This window comes from Populus alba, chromosome 1 (genome assembly GCF_005239225.2).
Source record: "Populus alba chromosome 1, ASM523922v2, whole genome shotgun sequence".
NCBI classification, from domain to species: Eukaryota; Viridiplantae; Streptophyta; class Magnoliopsida; order Malpighiales; family Salicaceae; genus Populus; species Populus alba.
In genome coordinates, this window is record NC_133284.1 from 37,186,427 (window position 1) to 37,210,676 (window position 24,250).

The 24,250-nt window shown below is 33.0% G+C and overlaps 2 protein-coding genes across 2 annotated transcripts; both read right to left on the reverse strand.

Moving 5' to 3' along the window:
- Positions 1-569: 569 nt before the first annotated feature.
- LOC118042840 (UPF0481 protein At3g47200-like) lies at positions 570-2,645 on the reverse strand. The gene is made up of 3 exons (XM_035050559.2): positions 2,553-2,645; positions 2,329-2,411; positions 570-2,048 (listed from the first exon to the last, which is right to left on the reverse strand). The coding sequence occupies exon 3, from the start codon at positions 2,041-2,043 to the stop codon at positions 835-837; it is 1,209 nt and encodes a 402-aa protein (XP_034906450.2). The 5' UTR covers positions 2,044-2,048; positions 2,329-2,411; positions 2,553-2,645; the 3' UTR covers positions 570-834.
- Positions 2,646-12,930: 10,285 nt separating this feature from the next.
- LOC118042869 (UPF0481 protein At3g47200-like) lies at positions 12,931-15,016 on the reverse strand. The gene is made up of 3 exons (XM_035050604.2): positions 14,920-15,016; positions 14,696-14,778; positions 12,931-14,419 (listed from the first exon to the last, which is right to left on the reverse strand). Exon 3 carries the CDS (start codon positions 14,412-14,414, stop codon positions 13,104-13,106), a length of 1,311 nt encoding a protein of 436 aa, XP_034906495.1. The 5' UTR covers positions 14,415-14,419; positions 14,696-14,778; positions 14,920-15,016; the 3' UTR covers positions 12,931-13,103.
- Between the last annotated feature and the right edge of the window lie 9,234 nt (positions 15,017-24,250).

Sequence of the window (24,250 nt, forward strand, 5' to 3'; positions counted from 1 at the left end):
TTAAATTGGAACTTTACGGAGAACCTTTTTGTCACTCTTCTATGATTTGATTCCGGTGGTTCCCATCATGCAAGCTAACTTAAATCTTATAATGGAACAAGTTCGACTAAAATCTCAAACCAAAAGAGATCTTGATTCATATATATATATAGAGAGAGCGCATTACCTTCTAAGCAAAATGGCAATATGACTTAATTTAGTATATAGCAAATATGGTTCAAGCTACAAAACGTTCTGCCATGGTTCTCTGTATATAGCCCATGTCAATTTATAACAAGTGATTAAATTCTGTTATGTTCTTCAATAAGATTAAAAAAAGTACAAACTTCTTCCGTGAAAAATAAGCAGGAACTTTAAAAGGGAGCTTATCAGTTGTCTTTCCTTTGTTCAAAACGGCAAATATTATTCCATTAGAATAGTCAAGTCTCTTGTTTTGGGAGAAAACTCCAAGTGATTTTATCCTTTACTTCGAATGTAATGTATTTGAAGTTTTCTCTCTCTGCATGTACAGCTCAAAAGTACTGTAAATGGACATTTCCTTGATCAGAAAGCAATTATAATGTCTTTAATATACTGATCTTATTATTCCATGAAGGGGTTACAAAACACTGTGGAGATTACATGAAAACCTGCTCTCACAATCTGCTCCCCCAAAATTTATCTAGCGTGCATGTCCACCATGTATACTTTTGCATCTCATCATAACATTCAACAAGATCAAAGGATTTAAAACTTATTTAACGATAGTAAATATTGTCTGAACAATAGTGAGAATCAAAAGAGTAGCAGCCGCAAATAAAAAAATAATTGCCCATGGGGTGCCAAAGTAATTGCTCACCACAGAGCACGCCATCTTGGAAACCTGCGCCGGTAATACCTGTTCACCTCCTGGCACAATTTTAGATAATAGTATTTTTTCAAGTAAGCATCCTGATAAAGCTTGTTGAAGAATTGCGTTGCCTCATCTGGATTCAACCAATTACCAATGATTCCACTACTGGTGAATGTATCCATGTCTTTGGTAGTGTTAATGAGGTTGTCTAGGAGGACGGCATATGAAGTGATTCTGTCAGTGCATTTAGGAGAACACTGCTCGTAGCTGATGAGGTTTCGAATGATGACTTCAGTTGTCTCCTGAAGTAGCAATGGAGGGATTTCCAGGAAACCATTTTTGAATTTTATATCCAAGATGCTTCTTGACTTACCCACCTTCAATTTAATTCCGGCGCCTACAAGATTTGTGACGGAAGGAATAGGTTCCCATCCCATTTCACCATCTTCCTCTTTTCCAGATGACAAAACTAACCAATTTCTTAAGAGGTCAAGCAAATGTTTTTTTTCTTGGTAAGAGGGAAGTATGGGGGGTGGATTGGATGAAAAAATGATCTGAAAGAATTGAAGGGCAAGTTGTGCGAGGGTTGTCGTGTTTCCTGGTTCCGCGGTCACGTTGAACAAGTGTTCAAGGACCAACCAAGGTATTTGGTTTTCTACCAATATCAAGTCATGATATAGGTACTGCAACATACAAGACATATTGAAGATAGGATCATCATCTTCTCTAAGATGATTATATTGATCCTTTCTAAATAGCTCAATAAGAAAGCAACCATCTATTACCAACATTCTGACAAAATCCTCTACACCGACATCAATTGGTCCGGCATAACACGAACGTGCCTCTTTCTCGATCCCCCTGGTGGATTTGATCAACCCCTTCAGTGTTATGCTCGCAGATCTTCGGGAGAGAAGGCCTTTGAGATACTTCAGTTTAACTTTCTCTGTAGATTTCATCAGTGGATGGTGACGGTGCCAGGGGCCAATTGAAAATGCGTTGGGGGTATAAGCTTTTTCGCTATGCCTTCGGAGAATGTGGGGCACTCTAAAGATGCATACGTTATCAGGCATTATCAAATTCTGGGACATCATGCTTTCAACGCAAGAGATCAATGAATCAATATCAACTGTGACCTCATCATCTACTCCATGAGAAGGATCGCATATATCAGCACTCCTTGGACCACCATCCCTTTCGGATCTTGCCATCGTTTCTATGTGAAGAAGAAAAGGATAACGAGGACAAAAAAACAAAAATAGAAACTACTTGAAGAGAAAGAAAAGGAATTCTAAGCCAAGTGTGAAAAGTAAACCCATTCAACGAATTCTATATCTCTTTTAGAAAGGTTTGTGATTTTTCAATCCTTCTGAAAAGAATAGTACTTTCCTAGCAATTTTCCCAAATGAGCAACCAGAAGGACCAATGAAGCTAACGAGCTGTGGTGTAAGGTACTGTAGGAGAACATATATATTAGCATTAAGCTTCTCTCATACCTGACAGAATGCAACTTTCCTGTAGATCTTCTCACTCCTCAATGATTTTATTTCATTACCTATGTTGAGTTGTTGACTGCTGCCTGCAACAATTTGCAAGAAAATTTTTACAAAGTATCATCGAAGTTTGCTGCTGAAATTCCGAACCATTTCAGAGTGCATTCCTACAAAGTCTACGTACAATGATATTCAACTGTGCAAAGATAAAAATGGTGAAGCATTACCTTTCTAGATTAGCCAAAGCCTTGATTCGTTCTTGATGCTCTAAAAGTGAGTTCTTCAGGGTGAGGGGCATGCACCTTTAAATGAAACTTTGCATCTACAAAAACATGGTTCTGATAAAATGCTCTGGAAGCTCTGTTTATTTAAGGTATCAGTCCTATTCTTTTCTTTGCTAGTAACTTATCCCTTGCTTTGGAGACAACTTCCTAGGAATCTATCTTTAGAACTTCTCAAGTGTGATATAAACAGCGTCGGTGAAAAAAGCAACAAAGTAATTAGTGCCTTTTAATTTTGTGAAATTGCATCACACGGGAGTAAATCTATATTTTATATTTTATTACTGAATGCAGCTATTATCCAAAGAAACAACAGTAAGCACATGTAACATAGAACTCTCTTCATCATATAAAAAAACCACAATTCTATATTTTATTACTGAATGCAGCTAGTTTCTTTCAAAGAAGTTTACAACTCATTAAATAAATTTAAAAATCAATCTAAACCCGGGATTAAATCTGAAAATAAAGAGAAAAAAGGTAACAAAACTAACCTAAACAGCATATTCTAGACTTGATTTATAGGTCTTCCAAACCTCGACAAGTTATAAAAAACTGAATTTTCTGTAGAATTTCTCAGAAATTAGAGGCCTTCTAATCAAGCCGATCACACTACACAATTCAAGCGTCTTCTCGTGCTTAACCATATCCCATCATTTCATAAATATTCCTGTAAGACTATCCAGGTAACCCAGTTAAGTTCAAGGGCACTCTAATAGTTTATTCTAGTACAGTGCATCATCCTGCTAAGTTCATTTGACCGCTTTAAGGCATCATATATCCTGTGGTTTCTTCTATTCCTGGAATTCAAATTCAGATGATATATATCCAAGGTTTCCATTTTAAGCTTCTCTCTTTGTTCAATTTCTTTGGAATATTAGGCTTCCGTTTAACTCTAGTTAATTAGTTCTCTTTTGCAATGGTGATAAAGTTTTAAGTTCAGCCACGTTCAAGTCCTATTGTAACAAAAGCTAAATGGTATGGAAAAATAAAACATTTTACAAAGAATTATAACAGTAGTTTCACTTGGAAATCACTGTAAATCAAGAGACATTTAACTGTGGATTGTAATAGTAGTTTCATTTTCAATTTCTCATCTTTTCGTGAGTGGATAAACATTTCTTGGCTTTCTTTTACAAGAGCATCCAGGTTTTTCCAATCATTATTATAAAAAAACTAAATGGTTGGATTGTCGCTGGTGATCAATTGTTTGTATTTTTTTCCATTATTTTCTCTCTCTTGAGAATTAAAGTGCACAATTATCCTTTGTTTATTTGTTGTTTGCTTAAGTATGGTAAGGGTTACCAGACCTAAGCACCTTGATTCTGGCAAAAACACAAGACCCAATTTATTTGGGTCTGGGTATCATGTCAAACCCAAGGTCTTTAGGCCTAGCAACAATGCCAGGTCAAAAAGCATTGGGTCTACCAACCATGTTTAGTGCTAGACCCGGGTGCAGGTCTGGCATGGTTGCCAAAACCAAGTGTGGGTCTGCCAATTTTTCCAGACCTAGGGGCACGTCTGCCAAGGTTGTCAGATCCAAGTGTGAGTCTGGCTTGGCCCCAGACTCATATCTCTTAGGTCTGGCATGGCCACCAGGGCCAATTGGCTATGAGGTATTGCATTGTCGTCAAACCCAAGTCGTTTGGGTTTGACATTGCAGTGAGACTTAAGGGGCTAAAAATGTTCTATATACTCTTAATATTTTTTTATATATTTAATAAATAATAATATTGACCCGTTGATGTCCATGATTTATATTCTAGAGGGATGCTTAATGATTAGTACTTAAAAGTGCAAGTTTATCAAGGTTTTATATCATTATTTTGCACTTGAAGTATCAATAACTCCTTAACTAAAGCATGTGTTATAATAATAAGTCTGATACTATAAAATGTCTTAATATATGGTAAATGTTCATCTTAAATGTAGGCCTATCACATAAATCAAAATATTGATTGATGAATTCAACTACTGAAATTTTGAAGATAAAGAAGGGTGAAGCTTAGAAAAGAGATGTTGGTGCAGTCCAAACTGGAACACTATTCGGTAATTGGGTCATATCTCGAGTTCTAGATATCCAAATGATCTCAAATTTTTACACAGATTTGGTAAGACATAGGTCTACAACTTTGATGTGGAGGCCAGGATCTAACAAGGCCGTTTTCAAGTCCAAATTATAGCAACAACGGAGAAGTCTGAATCTGTCCTGCAGCCCAGACACTATTCAGTGTTTAGCTCATATCTTGAGTTCTAGAAGTCCAAATGACCTCAACTTTTTTTTCCTGGAAAGCTAAGAGAATTTCATAAAACTTTCATGATTTCATATGGTTCCAGTTCTGATGTTAGCAATGACGTTTTATTCAGACAAGAAGATAAGGATTTTCACCAAGTCAAGATGTGGCCACCCACTCAACAATTATTCATCAAATCAATAGTTCCAAATTTTGGCCTATAAAAGGAGGCATTTGCCATGGATTTAGGCATCTTGGTGTTCAGATCAAGATCATGCTCTTGCTCCCTTTCTTTGTATTTTGTAATGTTTAAGTTTTATTTGATGTTATATTAATCTCTTGTTTATGCTCTTCATTTCCTTTTTTTTTATTTGTATAATTATGTTATTATCTTGTTCATTTATATTTCTTTCTTTCTTTATGTTTAGCTAAATCTATTATGTTAAGGTGAAAAGGGTACACTAATGGTGTAAGAATAAGTATAGTATAAGCTCAACATGAACTTTAATGCTTGATATTAACATGTTTTATATTTATTATCTTGATCACTCTTAATACCTTGCTTGTTAAATGGTTAATCTAGATTTGTGTTGAACAACCCTTGGTACAACAAATGCTTGGCACTTTCATAGCCCAACCATATGGTATAACCTATACCTGTGCTATGAAAGGAACTTGATTTGTTATTAACATAAGTTATCACCATGAATACCTAATAATATTTACAAGTATTGGTTTTACTCGAATAAGATAATTAATGTAATCATGTTAACAATTATAATCTGATTGGAACCTCCTTTGTGTGTGGTTTCCAATTGAGTAATAAGAGTTTATATTATACTTATTTGAAGTACCATTAGTGGAACCTCTAACCTCTAACCTTGACATTTGTTTTTATCATTGTTTAATCCTTACATTAATCTTCCATCTCAAAGTTCTCATTAACTTCTTCCTCTTTTTTTATTACTACTACTACTACTACCATTATTATTATTTACATTCTTGTTATATTTATGTACATTAAGTATGCTCTGTGTTTGATCAAGGATCCTGACATTGTTGGTCTTGCCTTGTTCATTCGCATCAGAAATCTGTTTATATTATATAATATATCTCTTTGATCTTTTTATAAAATCAGTATATAGGCTGAAAACCTGTGACTCGATCTTTTAGATCATTCTCAAGTATAATAACATCACATACTGAGTATTACTATTACTATTACTATTATTGTTGTTATTGTTGTTGTATTATTATTTATAATTTATACAATTAGCCTCTATGTAGTTCGACCCTAGTCTTGCTAGGTTATTTATTACTTCGAGACTCCTGCACTTGGGAGAAGACATCAAACTTTTGGTCGTGTCACTTAATGAATATGGTGTTTCTATTCAATCATACTAGAAAAAATTGATTTAGGTCCATAAATTTTCTTTTTGAGTGATTTTTCAGTCCTTAAAGTAATTAGAAGGTGTTTGAAATTTAAAATGGGTTTATTAAGGTTTTCATAATGTTTTTAAGTAAAAACAAGTTGAAAAATAGATTTGTTAGATCCAAAAGCTCAAACATCAACTTTCTAGGGATTGAAGATTAATAGAAAATTGTATAGTTAAGTAGTTTATTATGACAAACAACATATTTTTTATTTTTTTTAATAATAGAGTAAATGATGCGTTGTTTGTTCTATTAATAAAAAATTCAGTCAAGCAAGCAAGTCTAACCTTCTATGCCTAAGCGTACCAGAGCTTTATCATTCCTAGGCTGGGGTGCAGGTCTGATTACTAGGCCAAAAGCATTTGGCCTCTCTTTTTTGAACTTTTGATTTTTTTTATTTTGTTTTAATTAATAGCTCCCCTCTCTCTTTCTCTCTGTTTATTTTTTTTTACTTTTTTTTAATTTTAATTAATTCCTTGTCTTTTATATTTTTTATCTTGTTTTGTTTATTTTTTAATAACTAAATTTTTAATTGTTTTAATGTTTCAAATAAATTATAGTGGTTTTTTTTATTTTTTATCTTATATAAATAAATTGTATTTGTTTAATGACATTACAAGAGAAAACATTGGTTGTTCTTGACAACCAAAATTAACCTTTAAGATAAAATTAAAAAAACATATATAAAAAAAGCAATTGAGGTTAAATATTTGCATGTGCATGCATATTTTGTTTTTACTAGAAAGATTATCCTTTTGTTTTAGTTTTTAACTTATTTATCACTCATGCTTTTATTGCGGATTGGATGTAAAATTTTGGAACAAAAAAAAATCTCATATTGTCAAAAACATTTTGGTATTATTATTATATTTAGTATAACAATTCATACTTGGAAACTGTAACTCGACTCTTTGATTATTATTTAGTTAATTTACTAAACCGGTAACCCGAGTTACAGACTTTACTGACTCAAATTTATTTTATTTTATTTTATTAGATGATAGCAAATACAGAAATTAATTTACTATTATCCTAACACTCAAGAATAAAATTCAATAAAAAATATCATATTAAATGATGGAATTGAAAAAAAAAAAAACAAAAGATACAAATAAAAGAGCCAAAAAATCTCGACCCAACTCTTTTATTAATATTTAATCAACCTGTCAAACTCATGATTTGAGTTATGGACTCTAGTTAATCAATTTTGTTTTTATTTTATTATATGATAAGAAATAGGAAAATTGATTTACCATTAATTCAATAATAAAGGATAAAATTTAGTGAAAATCACACACAAAATGATGGAATTGAAAAAAAAAAACCAAAAGATATAAAAAAAATGGTAAAAAATCCAACCCCGACTCTTTGATTAATATTTAGTCAAACTCGCAACCTGAGTTATAAACTCTACTAGTCTTATTTATTTTTTTAAAACTTAATACATGATAAAAATATATATATATATATATATATATATATATATATATATATATAACAATTGATTTACCATTAACTCAGTAATGAATGATAAAATTGAATAGAAACTCATTAAATGATGGAATTGAATAAAAAAACTAAAGATAAAAAAATGAGCAAGAAAAACAAAATGGCTATGAAAAAAAAGCCCAACCGTGTTGGATTGGGTAGGAAGCCCTCGTGCTCGACCCATTCATTTTATTTGGTTGAGTTGAGAAGTTTTTAAAAACCCCAACTCACATTTGACTTATACTATCTATGTATTTATTTATTTTAACCAACTATCATCTTTAAAATTCATATTAAATGAATTTAACGAGTTGGGTCGGGTAAGATAATACAAATATGATAGAAGAGTTGGTCTTTTTTAACACTCCTAGATTTTCCCACTAAAGTAGTCTGCTTCTAAATTATTTCACGTTAGGCCTGTATTTTTTTAACCTTACGTTCTCTCTAGTCCTCACCTAAAACAAAATGGTTTGCTCACTTTGCACATAGGCCTCATAAAATAGACTAAATAAAAAAAAAAACTATATTTAAAAAAGAACAACAAATAAAAATATTTGAGATAATCCATATCATATCAAAAATTAATTAAAAATCCTATAGAAGGAAAAAACAAAAAATTAGAACCCAATCTCTAATTAAATACAACCTAAAGGATGAAACTGCAAAAACATGAGTTTAAAAAAAAATGCAAACTCGGCACATCTCTTAAACTTGGGTTAATCACCCAAACTCACATATAAAGAGATTTTAGACTCACCTTCAATCAAGAAGCTCAATTCCTAACTAACTTAATATTGAAGGTTGTGGTGGGGAAAAATATCAATTTAAAAATTCAGTAATACAGTTGCACCAACTATTGAATATATAAAGAAAAAATTTAATTTGGGATAAGAGACATTGCTTCAGTTTTAGCTTTTTCAAATTTCAACAAACTGTATGAGTTCAAGAGTGATGTTTATAGTGTAGGAATTAAGGGTATATTATCCCAAAAGAAGAGACTCGTGACATTTATTGTGAAAAGTTAAATGATTCTATATTAAAGTGCTACATTTATGATAAGGAGTTTTATTCTATTTTTCAAACTCTAAAAAAGTGGTAGCAATATCTTATAGGCAAAAGATTTTTATTATATTTTGATAATAAGGGATTAAAATTCTTGCATATACATAAGTGAATAAATAATATTCTTCAAACTAGATGGATGACTTACTTGCAACAATTCCTAATTAGAATTGTGTGTAGGGCTGGAATCTAGAATAGGGTTGTTGATGTTTTAAGTAGAAATGAAGCCTTACTAATCACTTTGATGGAAAAGATCATTAAGTTTAATTATTTTTACTTTCCTTGTTTTTTATTATGAGAAAATGTGATTCAAGATTTGTACTGAGAATGCTTGGTTAGTCACTTGGGGTGAAAGAAGATAAGTGATGTCATCATTAAAAGGTATTATTGGCCTTACTTGAAATATGATACTAGTAAGTTTGTGTAAAAACATTATATTTGTCAAGCTACCAAAGACCAAACACAAAATATAGGTTTATATATGTCTTTTTCTATTCTTAAAAACATTATATTGAGGGGCTTTCAACTTCACTCAAGAAAAAAGACCATAAGATAACAAAGTTGATGAACAAACTCGAAGTCATGAACAAAGGAGGCCAAACCTCGACTACCAAGGCTTTATAAGTAGATCAATTAAATATCATTAAGAATTCTATAATTGGAGCTACAAGGAATATATGTGGTATTACTGATAGCATATTCACCACGAATCAACTAAAAAAACTTATCAAGAAAGCCATCACAGACCAAGTAACAAGCTCAGTTCAACCCCCGTATTCTTATACGAAGCCTTACACCCAAAAAATTGATCAGATAAGAATGTCTCTAAGTTATCCACCACCAAAGTTTCAATAATTTGATGGCAAAGAGAATTTTAGGTAATATATAACTCACTTTATGGAGACTTGCAATAATGTTGGAACTAATAATGATCTCATGATAAAACAGTTTATTCATTCCTTAAAAGGTGTTGCTATCTAATTTTTGACTCATGTTTTGGTAAATTTTCAGAAAAATTTAAAAAATAGCAAAAAATCCAAAATCCAAAAAATACGTTATTTTTAATATATTTGCATCGTCTTTAGCATTTTCAACGTCGTCTAAAACATATTTAAATTTTCAAAGGTCTTTCGAACACGTTCAACTTTTCACGCGTCATGTTTAAAATTATTGATTTTCCTCATTGAGTCGACGTTGATATTGCTCGTTTTCAAAAAAATACAAAAAAAATTTACAAAAAGAAAGAAGTTGAGGGACCAAGTTTGGAAACCTAAAAATATTTTTGCCTATAAATACTGGTCTTCAACACACAAAAAAGGGGGGGGGCAATTTTACAAAATAGAGGGAATCCACAAAAACCCTAAACCACAAAAAACCCTAAAAAACATAACTTTTTCTTAACCCTCACAAAAGAAAAAAATAGTCGGCAACCCCCCCACTGATTTTGATTTTTCCTCCACACAGTCGTCCATCTCCTCTCACAACCTCACCATCTCCTCCTCCCTTACCCTCTGCCAAACAGCCCAAAACCAAGCCATCCTCTCTCTCTTTCGCGCTTCCTTAGCCGAGAGCCAACTCCTCTCCATTCATCAACACAGCCTTGTCGGACGCCCCTCACCCAAAAACAAACCAAACACCCCCCCTAGTTTTGATTTTTCAAAACCAGCACCCCACTTCACAAAAGCCAACCTCTCCTCTCGCCGGCCAGCCTTCTACTGTAACTTCAATAGCCCCAGCTCAGCCACACGCCGGACAAAAACCAGAGTCATTCCCCTTCGCTCTCCCTTCTCGCTGGCAGCCATCACAGACCGTTATCACCGACAGGGGTGAAGACCATCCAGCAGCACGCCCACAGAGCCATCAGCACCGTCCATACCGCCAACCATCAGCGCGGTCCACACTCGGCCACAGATCCACCATCAGCTAGCAGCGCCGCCCGATCTACCACCCGAAACAGAGGAAAAGAAGAAAAACCGACCCCCTGAAATAGAGAAAAGGAGGAGGCAGAGAACAGATAAAAAAAAAAAAGAAAAAAAATGAAAAAGCCAAAGCAGATTTCAAAGACAAATGAAATAAAAAACTAAAATCAACTGGTTGTTACGGTTTTGGTTGTTTTTTCAGGTCACCGCCGGCGTCGAAAGACAAATAAGAATAAGACATTTCCGATCCACTATTTTGTTGCCTTCATCGGTGACGGCGCGTGAAGCAACGTGCCGCCACTATTCCAGCACTGTTCATACGGGTCCAGAAGGTCTTCCCTGCAATTTCTAAAATTTTTAGGGGTTATTTTGTAAATTTGAAATTGTGTAATGTAATTTTTGCTTAGTTGTTTTGAGTTTGTATTTTGAGTTGTAGATGTAAAAAGAAAATTAAAAGAAAAATATAGTAAAAGTGTATGAGTGTGTTTGTGTGCTTTTTATGGATGTTTTTATTATTATGATAAAATTGCAAAGATTAAAAAGAATTTAATATTTTGATTGGATCACAGTCAAGAATTATTAACTTATACATAAGTTGTATTTCAGATATCCGATGAAAAGGCAATTATTAAAACTTCTTTAACACATCAAAGCCACGAAGCAGCTTACCTCAGGTAGGGTACGTTAAAGGTGCTAATACATTTTCTAACCACAACCAGTCCCTTACCTATGAATCTCTGACAAGACCAATATACTCGGTTTCCTAGTAGCCTTCAATAAATTACTAGGTGGCGACTCCCAACTAATCAATTCAAGCAATCAACATAACAAAAAAATCGCCAGTCGATGTTGCGCGAGTCACGTGCGACAGAATTTTTTTTTTTTTACCTTTACCCAATCGGACTAATTAATATCGTTACTGGCACATGTTAGCGCCAAAAAAACAAGATAACATCACAAGTTATAGAAAACTCATTCAAGGAAAATAAAAAAGCAACTCAATTCTTACTAGTAACAACTAGCTATAGAAGCAAAGCCATTTCAACTGCCCCTATATACTTATACATATATACTTGTTTAATTTCAGATAATCAAAATTATATCTATAATTATTATATCTAGATTTAGTTATTGACTCGAGGTCGAGCCTTTCCCAAGTAGAAGGTATCAATGTGGAACATTTTGTGAATGTGTTTACAGACCAAATAGACATACTAAAACTTAAGAAGAAGTTTGAAAAAAAGCCAAATGATTATTCTAACAAAAACAATCATAACTTTTTTTTTCTAATAATTGTACCTTGTCAAATTTAAATTTTACAAGGAGCTTCTACAAGCCTAGTTCCTTTAAGATCACGGGTGTGTTTAGGAACGCGGTTGCACCGTGTTTCTAAAAATTTTGATTTTTTTTTTGTTTAAAATGAAAAATATTTATGTTTTTAAATCGTTTTGATGTGCTGATTTCAATTATGATTTTTTTTTTAATTAAAAATTATATTTTAATATATTTCTAAACGAAAAACATTTTAGATCATCAACGCTACTACAATCTTAAGTAGCCCATTTCTCTTTGCATATTGTTCATTTATATTACTGTGTTTTTTTTCTTTTCTTTGCAGGGTCTCTATCTTAAATTGGAACTTTACGGAGAACCTTTTTGTCACTCTTCTATGATTTGATTCCGGTGGTTCCCATCATGCAAGCTAACTTAAATCTTATATGGAACAAGTTCGACTAAAATCTCAAACCAAAAGAGATCTTGATTCATATATATATAGAGAGAGAGCGCATTACCTTCTAAGCAAAAATGGCAATATGACTTAATTTAGTATATAGCAAATATGGTTTCAAGCTACAAAACGTTCTGCCATGGTTCTCTGTATATAGCCCATGTCAATTTATAACAAGTGATTAAATTCTGTTATGTTCTTCAATAAGATTAAAAAAAGTACAAACTTCTGCCGTGAAAAATAAGCAGGAACTTTAAAAGGGAGCTTATCAGTTGTCTTTCCTTTGTTCAAAACGGCAAATATTATTCCATTAGAATAGTCAAGTCTCTTGTTTTGGGAGAAACTCCAAGTGATTTTATCCTTTACTTCGAATGTAATGTAATTTGAAGTTTTCTCTCTGCATGTACAGCTCAAAAGTACTGTAAATGGACATTTCCTTGATCAGAAAGCAATTATAATGTCTTTAATATACTGATCTTATTATTCCATGAAGGGGTTACAAAACACTGTGGAGATTACATGAAAACCTGCTCTCACAATCTGCTCCCCCAAAATTTATCTAGCGTGCATGTCCACCATGTATACTTTTGCATCTCATCATAACATTCAACAAGATCAAAGGATTTAAAACTTATTTAACGATAGTAAATATTGTCTGAACAATAGTGAGAATCAAAAGAGTAGCAGCCGCAAATAAAAAAATAATTGCCCATGGGGTGCCAAAGTAATTGCTCACCAACAGAGCACGCCATCTTGGAAACCTGCGCCGGTAATACCTGTTCACCTCCTGGCACAATTTTAGATAATAGTATTTTTTCAAGTAAGCATCCTGATAAAGCTTGTTGAAGAATTGCGTTGCCTCATCTGGATTCAACCAATTACCAATGATTCCACTACTGGTGAATGTATCCATGTCTTTGGTAGTGTTAATGAGGTTGTCTAGGAGGACGGCATATGAAGTGATTCTGTCAGTGCATTTAGGAGAACACTGCTCGTAGCTGATGAGGTTTCGAATGATGACTTCAGTTGTCTCCTGAAGTAGCAATGGAGGGATTTCCAGGAAACCATTTTTGAATTTTATATCCAAGATGCTTCTTGACTTACCCACCTTCAATTTAATTCCGGCGCCTACAAGATTTGTGACGGAAGGAATAGGTTCCCATCCCATTTCACCATCTTCCTCTTTTCCAGATGACAAAACTAACCAATTTCTTAAGAGGTCAAGCAAATGTTTTTTTTCTTGGTAAGAGGGAAGTATGGGGGGTGGATTGGATGAAAAAATGATCTGAAAGAATTGAAGGGCAAGTTGTGCGAGGGTTGTCGTGTTTCCTGGTTCCGCGGTCACGTTGAACAAGTGTTCAAGGACCAACCAAGGTATTTGGTTTTCTACCAATATCAAGTCATGATATAGGTACTGCAACATACAAGACATATTGAAGATAGGATCATCATCTTCTCTAAGATGATTATATTGATCCTTTCTAAATAGCTCAATAAGAAAGCAACCATCTATTACCAACATTCTGACAAAATCCTCTACACCGACATCAATTGGTCCGGCATAACACGAACGTGCCTCTTTCTCGATCCCCCTGGTGGATTTGATCAACCCCTTCAGTGTTATGCTCGCAGATCTTCGGGAGAGAAGGCCTTTGAGATACTTCAGTTTAACTTTCTCTGTAGATTTCATCAGTGGATGGTGACGGTGCCAGGGGCCAATTGAAAATGCGTTGGGGGTATAAGCTTTTTCGCTATGCCTTCGGAGAATGTGGGGCACTCTAAAGATGCATACGTTATCAGGCATTATCAAATTCTGGGACATCATGCTTTCAACGCAAGAGATCAATGAATCAATATCAACTGTGACCTCATCATCTACTCCATGAGAAGGATCGCATATATCAGCACTCCTTGGACCACCATCCCTTTCGGATCTTGCCATCGTTTCTATGTGAAGAAGAAAAGGATAACGAGGACAAAAAACAAAAATAGAAACTACTTGAAGAGAAAGAAAAGGAATTCTAAGCCAAGTGTGAAAAGTAACCCATTCAACGAATTCTATATCTCTTTTAGAAAGGTTTGTGATTTTTCAATCCTTCTGAAAAGAATAGTACTTTCCTAGCAATTTTCCCAAATGAGCAACCAGAAGGACCAATGAAGCTAACGAGCTGTGGTGTAAGGTACTGTAGGAGAACATATATTAGCATTAAGCTTCTCTCATACCTGACAGAATGCAACTTTCCTGTAGATCTTCTCACTCCTCAATGATTTTATTTCATTACCTATGTTGAGTTGTTGACTGCTGCCTGCAACAATTTGCAAGAAAATTTTTACAAAGTATCATCGAAGTTTGCTGCTGAAATTCCGAACCATTTCAGAGTGCATTCCTACAAAGTCTACGTACAATGATATTCAACTGTGCAAAGATAAAAATGGTGAAGCATTACCTTTCTAGATTAGCCAAAGCCTTGATTCGTTCTTGATGCTCTAAAAGTGAGTTCTTCAGGGTGAGGGGCATGCACCTTTAAATGAAACTTTGCATCTACAAAAACATGGTTCTGATAAAATGCTCTGGAAGCTCTGTTTATTTAAGGTATCAGTCCTATTCTTTTCTTTGCTAGTAACTTATCCCTTGCTTTGGAGACAACTTCCTAGGAATCTATCTTTAGAACTTCTCAAGTGTGATATAAACAGCGTCGGTGAAAAAGCAACAAAGTAATTAGTGCCTTTTAATTTTGTGAAATTGCATCACACGGGAGTAAATCTATATTTTATATTTTATTACTGAATGCAGCTATTATCCAAAGAAACAACAGTAAGCACATGTAACATAGAACTCTCTTCATCATATAAAAAAACCACAATTCTATATTTTATTACTGAATGCAGCTAGTTTCTTTCAAAGAAGTTTACAACTCATTAAATAAATTTAAAAATCAATCTAAACCCGGGATTAAATCTGAAAATAAAGAGAAAAAGGTAACAAAACTAACCTAAACAGCATATTCTAGACTTGATTTATAGGTCTTCCAAACCTCGACAAGTTATAAAAAACTGAATTTTCTGTAGAATTTCTCAGAAATTAGAGGCCTTCTAATCAAGCCGATCACACTACACAATTCAAGCGTCTTCTCGTGCTTAACCATATCCCATCATTTCATAAATATTCCTGTAAGACTATCCAGGTAACCCAGTTAAGTTCAAGGGCACTCTAATAGTTTATTCTAGTACAGTGCATCATCCTGCTAAGTTCATTTGACCGCTTTAAGGCATCATATATCCTGTGGTTTCTTCTATTCCTGGAATTCAAATTCAGATGATATATATCCAAGGTTTCCATTTTAAGCTTCTCTCTTTGTTCAATTTCTTTGGAATATTAGGCTTCCGTTTAACTCTAGTTAATTAGTTCTCTATTGCAATGGTGATAAAGTTTTAAGTTCAGCCACGTTCAAGTCCTATTGTAACAAAAGCTAAATGGTATGGAAAAATAAAACATTTTACAAAGAATTATAACAGTAGTTTCACTTGGAAATCACTGTAAATCAAGAGACATTTAACTGTGGATTGTAATAGTAGTTTCATTTTCAATTTCTCATCTTTTCGTGAGTGGATAAACATTTCTTGGCTTTCTTTTACAAGAGCATCCAGGTTTTTCCAATCATTATTATAAAAAAACTAAATGGTTGGATTGTCGCTGGTGATCAATTGTTTGTATTTTTTTCCATTATTTTCTCTCTCTTGAGAATTAAAGTGCACAATTATCCTTTGTTTATTTGTTGTTTGCTTAAGTATGGTAAGGGTTACCAGACCTAAGCACCTTGATTCTGGCAAAAACACAAGACCCAATTTATTTGGGTCTGGGTATCATGTCAAACCCAAGGTCTTTAGGCCTAGCAACAATGCCAGGTCAAAAAGCATTGGGTCTACCAACCATGTTTAGTGCTAGACCCGGGTGCAGGTCTGGCATGGTTGCCAAAACCAAGTGTGGGTCTGCCAATTTTTCCAGACCTAGGGGCACGTTTGCCAAGGTTGTCAGATCCAAGTGTGAGTCTGGCTTGGCCCCAGACTCATATCTCTTAGGTCTGGCATGGCCACCAGGGCCAATTGGCTATGAGGTATTGCATTGTCGTCAAACCCAAGTCGTTTGGGTTTGACATTGCAGTGAGACTTAAGGGGCTAAAAATGTTCTATATACTCTTAATATTTTTTTATATATTTAATAAATAATAATATTGACCCGTTGATGTCCATGATTTATCTTCTAGAGGGATGCTTAATGATTAGTACTTAAAAGTGCAAGTTTATCAAGGTTTTATATCATTATTTTGCACTTGAAGTATCAATAACTCCTTAACTAAAGCATGTGTTATAATAATAAGTCTGATACTATAAAATGTCTTAATATATGGTAAATGTTCATCTTAAATGTAGGCCTATCACATAAATCAAAATATTGATTGATGAATTCAACTACTGAAATTTTGAAGATAAAGAAGGGTGAAGCTTAGAAAAGAGATGTTGGTGCAGTCCAAACTGGAACACTATTCGGTAATTGGGTCATATCTCGAGTTCTAGATGTCCAAATGATCTCAAATTTTTACACAGATTTGGTAAGACATAGGTCTACAACTTTGATGTGGAGGCCAGGATCTAACAAGGCTGTTTTCAAGTCCAAATTATAGCAACAATGGAGAAGTCTGAATCTGTCCTGCAGCCCAGACACTATTCAGTGTTTAGCTCATATCTTGAGTTCTAGAAGTCCAAATGACCTCAACTTTTTTTTCCTGGAAAGCTAAGAGAATTTCATAAACTTTCATGATTTCATATGGTTCCAGTTCTGATGTTAGCAATGACGTTTTATTCAGACAAGAAGATAAGGATTTTCACCAAGTCAAGATGTGGCCACCCACTCAACAATTATTCATCAAATCAATAGTTCCAAATTTTGGCCTATAAAAGGAGGCATTTGCCATGGATTTAGGCATCTTGGTGTTCAGATCAAGATCATGCTCTTGCTCCCTTTCTTTGTATTTTGTAATGTTTAAGTTTTATTTGATGTTATATTAATCTCTTGTTTATGCTCTTCATTTCCTTTTTTTTTATTTGTATAATTATGTTATTATCTTGTTCATTTATATTTCTTTCTTTCTTTATGTTTAGCTAAATCTATTATGTTAAGGTGAAAAGGGTACACTAATGGTGTAAGAATAAGTATAGTATAAGCTCAACATGAACTTTAATGCTTGATATTAACATGTTTTATATTTATTATCTTGATCACTCTTAATACCTTGCTTGTTAAATGGTTAATCTAGATTTGTGTTGAACAACCCTTGGTACAACAAATGCTTGGCACTTTCATAGCCCAACCATATGGTATAACCTATACCTGTGCTATGAAAGGAACTTGATTTGTTATTAACATAAGTTATCACCATGAATACCTAATAATATTTACAAGTATTGGTTTTACTCGAATAAGATAATTAATGTAATCATGTTAACAATTATAATCTGATTGGAACCTCCTTTGTGTGTGGTTTCCAATTGAGTAATAAGAGTTTATATTATACTTATTTGAAGTACCATTAGTGGAACCTCTAACCTCTAACCTTGACATTTGTTTTTATCATTGTTTAATCCTTACATTAATCTTCCATCTCAAAGTTCTCATTAACTTCTTCCTCTTTTTTTATTACTACTACTACTACTACCATTATTATTATTTACATTCTTGTTATATTTATGTACATTAAGTATGCTCTGTGTTTGATCAAGGATCCTGACATTGTTGGTCTTGCCTTGTTCATTCGCATCAGAAATCTGTTTATATTATATAATATATCTCTTTGATCTTTTTATAAAATCAGTATATAGGCTGAAAACCTGTGACTCGATCTTTTAGATCATTCTCAAGTATAATAACATCACATACTGAGTATTACTATTACTATTACTATTATTGTTGTTATTGTTGTTGTATTATTATTTATAATTTATACAATTAGCCTCTATGTAGTTCGACCCTAGTCTTGCTAGGTTATTTATTACTTCGAGACTCCTGCACTTGGGAGAAGACATCAAACTTTTGGTCGTGTCACTTAATGAATATGGTGTTTCTATTCAATCATACTAGAAAAAAATTGATTTAGGTCCATAAATTTTCTTTTTGAGTGATTTTTTCAGTCCTTAAAGTAATTAGAAGGTGTTTGAAATTTAAAATGGGTTTATTAAGGTTTTCATAATGTTTTTAAGTAAAAACAAGTTGAAAAATAGATTTGTTAGATCCAAAAGCTCAAACATCAACTTTCTAGGGATTGAAGATTAATAGAAAATTGTATAGTTAAGTAGTTTATTATGACAAACAACATATTTTTTATTTTTTTTTAATAATAGAGTAAATGATGCGTTGTTTGTTCTATTAATAAAAAATTCAGTCAAGCAAGCAAGTCTAACCTTCTATGCCTAAGCGTACCAGAGCTTTATCATTCCTAGGCTGGGGTGCAGGTCTGATTACTAGGCCAAAAGCATTTGGCCTCTCTTTTTTGAACTTTTGATTTTTTTTTATTTTGTTTTAATTAATAGCTCCCCTCTCTCTTTCTCTTTGTTTATTTTTTTTTTACTTTTTTTTAATTTTAATTAATTCCTTGTCTTTTATATTTTTTATCTTGTTTTGTTTATTTTTTAATAACTAAATTTTTAATTGTTTTAATGTTTCAAATAAATTATAGTGGTTTTTTTTTATTTTTTATCTTATATAAATAAATTGTATTTGTTTAATGACATTACAAGAGAAAACATTGGTTGTTCTTGACAACCAAAATTAACCTTTAAGATAAAATTAAAAAAACATATATAAAAAAAGCAATTGAGGTTAAATATTTGCATGTGCATGCATATTTTGTTTTTACTAGAAAGATTATCCTTTTGTTTTAGTTTTTAACTTATTTATCACTCATGCTTTTATTGCGGATTGGATGTAAAATTTTGGAACAAAAAAAAATCTCATATTGTCAAAAACATTTTGGCATTATTATTATATTTAGTATAACAATTCATACTTGGAAACTGTAACTCGACTCTTTGATTATTATTTAGTTAATTTACTAAACCGGTAACCCGAGTTACAGACTTCACTGACTCAAATTTATTTTATTTTATTTTATTAGATGATAGCAAATACAGAAATTAATTTACTATTATCCTAACACTCAAGAATAAAATTCAATAAAAATATCATATTAAATGATGGAATTGAAAAAAAAAAAACAAAAGATACAAATAAAAGAGCCAAAAAATCTCGACCCAACTCTTTTATTAATATTTAATCAACCTGTCAAACTCATGATTTGAGTTATGGACTCCAGTTAATCAATTTTGTTTTTATTTTATTATATGATAAGAAATAGGAAAATTGATTTACCATTAATTCAATAATAAAGGATAAAATTTAGTGAAAATCACACACAAAATGATGGAATTGAAAAAAAAAACCAAAAGATATAAAAAAAATGGTAAAAAATCCAACCCCGACTCTTTGATTAATATTTAGTCAAACTCGCAACCTGAGTTATAAACTCTACTAGTCTTATTTATTTTTTTAAAACTTAATACATGATAAAATATATATATATATATATATATATATATATATATATATATATAACAATTGATTTACCATTAACTCAGTAATGAATGATAAAATTGAATAGAAACTCATTAAATGATGGAATTGAATAAAAAAACTAAAGATAAAAAAATGAGCAAGAAAAACAAAATGGCTATGAAAAAAAGCCCAACCGTGTTGGATTGGGTAGGAAGCCCTCGTGCTCGACCCATTCATTTTATTTGGTTGAGTTGAGAAGTTTTTAAAAACCCCAACTCACATTTGACTTATACTATCTATGTATTTATTTATTTTAACCAACTATCATCTTTAAAATTCATATTAAATGAATTTAACGAGTTGGGTCGGGTAAGATAATACAAATATGATAGAAGAGTTGGTCTTTTTTAACACTCCTAGATTTTCCCACTAAAGTAGTCTGCTTCTAAATTATTTCACGTTAGGCCTGTATTTTTTTAACCTTACGTTCTCTCTAGTCCTCACCTAAAACAAAATGGTTTGCTCACTTTGCACATAGGCCTCATAAAATAGACTAAATAAAAAAAAAACTATATTTAAAAAAAGAACAACAAATAAAAATATTTGAGATAATCCATATCATATCAAAAATTAATTAAAAATCCTATAGAAGGAAAAAACAAAAAATTAGAACCCAATCTCTAATTAAATACAACCTAAAGGATGAAACTGCAAAAACATGAGTTTAAAAAAAAAATGCAAACTCGGCACATCTCTTAAACTTGGGTTAATCACCCAAACTCACATATAAAGAGATTTTAGACTCACCTTCAATCAAGAAGCTCAATTCCTAACTAACTTAATATTGAAGGTTGTGGTGGGGAAAAATATCAATTTAAAAATTCAGTAATACAGTTGCACCAACTATTGAATATATAAAGAAAAAATTTAATTTGGGATAAGAGACATTGCTTCAGTTTTAGCTTTTTCAAATTTCAACAAACTGTATGAGTTCAAGAGTGATGTTTATAGTGTAGGAATTAAGGGTATATTATCCCAAAAGAAGAGACTCGTGACATTTATTGTGAAAAGTTAAATGATTCTATATTAAAGTGCTACATTTATGATAAGGAGTTTTATTCTATTTTTTCAAACTCTAAAAAAGTGGTAGCAATATCTTATAGGCAAAAGATTTTTATTATATTTTGATAATAAGGGATTAAAATTCTTGCATATACATAAGTGAATAAATAATATTCTTCAAACTAGATGGATGACTTACTTGCAACAATTCCTAATTAGAATTGTGTGTAGGGCTGGAATCTAGAATAGGGTTGTTGATGTTTTAAGTAGAAATGAAGCCTTACTAATCACTTTGATGGAAAAGATCATTAAGTTTAATTATTTTTACTTTCCTTGTTTTTTTATTATGAGAAAATGTGATTCAAGATTTGTACTGAGAATGCTTGGTTAGTCACTTGGGGTGAAAGAAGATAAGTGATGTCATCATTAAAAGGTATTATTGGCCTTACTTGAAATATGATACTAGTAAGTTTGTGTAAAAACATTATATTTGTCAAGCTACCAAAGACCAAACACAAAATATAGGTTTATATATGTCTTTTTTCTATTCTTAAAAACATTATATTGAGGGGCTTTCAACTTCACTCAAGAAAAAAGACCATAAGATAACAAAGTTGATGAACAAACTCGAAGTCATGAACAAAGGAGGCCAAACCTCGACTACCAAGGCTTTATAAGTAGATCAATTAAATATCATTAAGAATTCTATAATTGGAGCTACAAGGAATATATGTGGTATTACTGATAGCATATTCACCACGAATCAACTAAAAAAAACTTATCAAGAAAGCCATCACAGACCAAGTAACAAGCTCAGTTCAACCCCCGTATTCTTATACGAAGCCTTACACCCAAAAAAATTGATCAGATAAGAATGTCTCTAAGTTATCCACCACCAAAGTTTCAATAATTTGATGGCAAAGAGAATTTTAGGTAATATATAACTCACTTTATGGAGACTTGCAATAATGTTGGAACTAATAATGATCTCATGATAAAACAGTTTATTCATTCCTTAAAAGGTGTTGCTATCTAATTTTTGACTCATGTTTTGGTAAATTTTCAGAAAAATTTAAAAAATAGCAAAAAATCCAAAATCCAAAAAATACGTTATTTTTAATATATTTGCATCGTCTTTAGCATTTTCAGCGTCGTCTAAAACATATTTAAATTTTCAAAGGTCTTTCGAACACGTTCAACTTTTCACGCGTCATGTTTAAAATTATTGATTTTCCTCATTGAGTCGACGTTGATATTGCTCGTTTTCAAAAAAATACAAAAAAAATTTACAAAAAGAAAGAAGTTGAGGGACCAAGTTTGGAAACCTAAAAATATTTTTGCCTATAAATACTGGTCTTCAACACACAAAAAAGGGGGGGGGGCAATTTTACAAAATAGAGGGAATCCACAAAAACCCTAAACCACAAAAAACCCTAAAAAACATAACTTTTTCTTAACCCTCACAAAAGAAAAAAATAGTCGGCAACCCCCCCACTGATTTTGATTTTTCCTCCACACAGTCGTCCATCTCCTCTCACAACCTCACCATCTCCTCCTCCCTTACCCTCTGCCAAACAGCCCAAAACCAAGCCATCCTCTCTCTCTTTCGCGCTTCCTTAGCCGAGAGCCAACTCCTCTCCATTCATCAACACAGCCTTGTCGGACGCCCCTCACCCAAAAACAAACCAAACACCCCCCCTAGTTTTGATTTTTCAAAACCAGCACCCCACTTCACAAAAGCCAACCTCTCCTCTCGCCGGCCAGCCTTCTACTGTAACTTCAATAGCCCCAGCTCAGCCACACGCCGGACAAAAACCAGAGTCATTCCCCTTCGCTCTCCCTTCTCGCCGGCAGCCATCACAGACCGTTATCACCGACAGGGGTGAAGACCATCCAGCAGCACGCCCACAGAGCCATCAGCACCGTCCATACCGCCAACCATCAGCGCGGTCCACACTCGGCCACAGATCCACCATCAGCTAGCAGCGCCGCCCGATCTACCACCCGAAACAGAGGAAAAGAAGAAAAACCGACCCCCTGAAATAGAGAAAAGGAGGAGGCAGAGAACAGATAAAAAAAAAAAGAAAAAAAATGAAAAAGCCAAAGCAGATTTCAAAGACAAATGAAATAAAAAACTAAAATCAACTGGTTGTTACGGTTTTGGTTGTTTTTTCAGGTCACCGCCGGCGTCGAAAGACAAATAAGAATAAGACATTTCCGATCCACTATTTTGTTGCCTTCATCGGTGACGGCGCGTGAAGCAACGTGCCGCCACTATTCCAGCACTGTTCATACGGGTCCAGAAGGTCTTCCCTGCAATTTCTAAAATTTTTAGGGGTTATTTTTGTAAATTTGAAATTGTGTAATGTAATTTTTGCTTAGTTGTTTTGAGTTTGTATTTTGAGTTGTAGATGTAAAAAGAAAATTAAAAGAAAAATATAGTAAAAGTGTATGAGTGTGTTTGTGTGCTTTTTATGGATGTTTTTATTATTATGATAAAATTGCAAAGATTAAAAAGAATTTAATATTTTGATTGGATCACAGTCAAGAATTATTAACTTATACATAAGTTGTATTTCAGATATCCGATGAAAAGGCAATTATTAAAACTTCTTTAACACATCAAAGCCACGAAGCAGCTTACCTCAGGTAGGGTACGTTAAAGGTGCTAATACATTTTCTAACCACAACCAGTCCCTTACCTATGAATCTCTGACAAGACCAATATACTCGGTTTCCTAGTAGCCTTCAATAAATTACTAGGTGGCGACTCCCAACTAATCAATTCAAGCAATCAACATAACAAAAAAATCGCCAGTCGATGTCGCGCGAGTCACGGGCGACAGAATTTTTTTTTTTTTTACCTTTACCCAATCGGACTAATTAATATCGTTACTGGCACATGGTAGCGCCAAAATAACAAGATAACATCACAAGTTATAGAAAACTCATTCAAGGAAAATAAAAAAGCAACTCAATTCTTACTAGTAACAACTAGCTATAGAAGCAAAGCCATTTCAACTGCCCCTAAAACTGAAACTCAACCACTTCAATAATATGGATTCCCATCGTAATTGCTATTGTAAGGTTGTGGTTGTCTCTTGTCGGTG

What these genes read in the sequence shown, in the direction of transcription:
- LOC118042869 (XM_035050604.2), bottom strand. Translation starts at nt 14,414, where the DNA reads ATGGCAAGATCCGAAAGGGATGGTGGTCCAAGGAGTGCTGATATATGC.
- LOC118042840 (XM_035050559.2), bottom strand. Translation starts at nt 2,043, where the DNA reads ATGGCAAGATCCGAAAGGGATGGTGGTCCAAGGAGTGCTGATATATGC.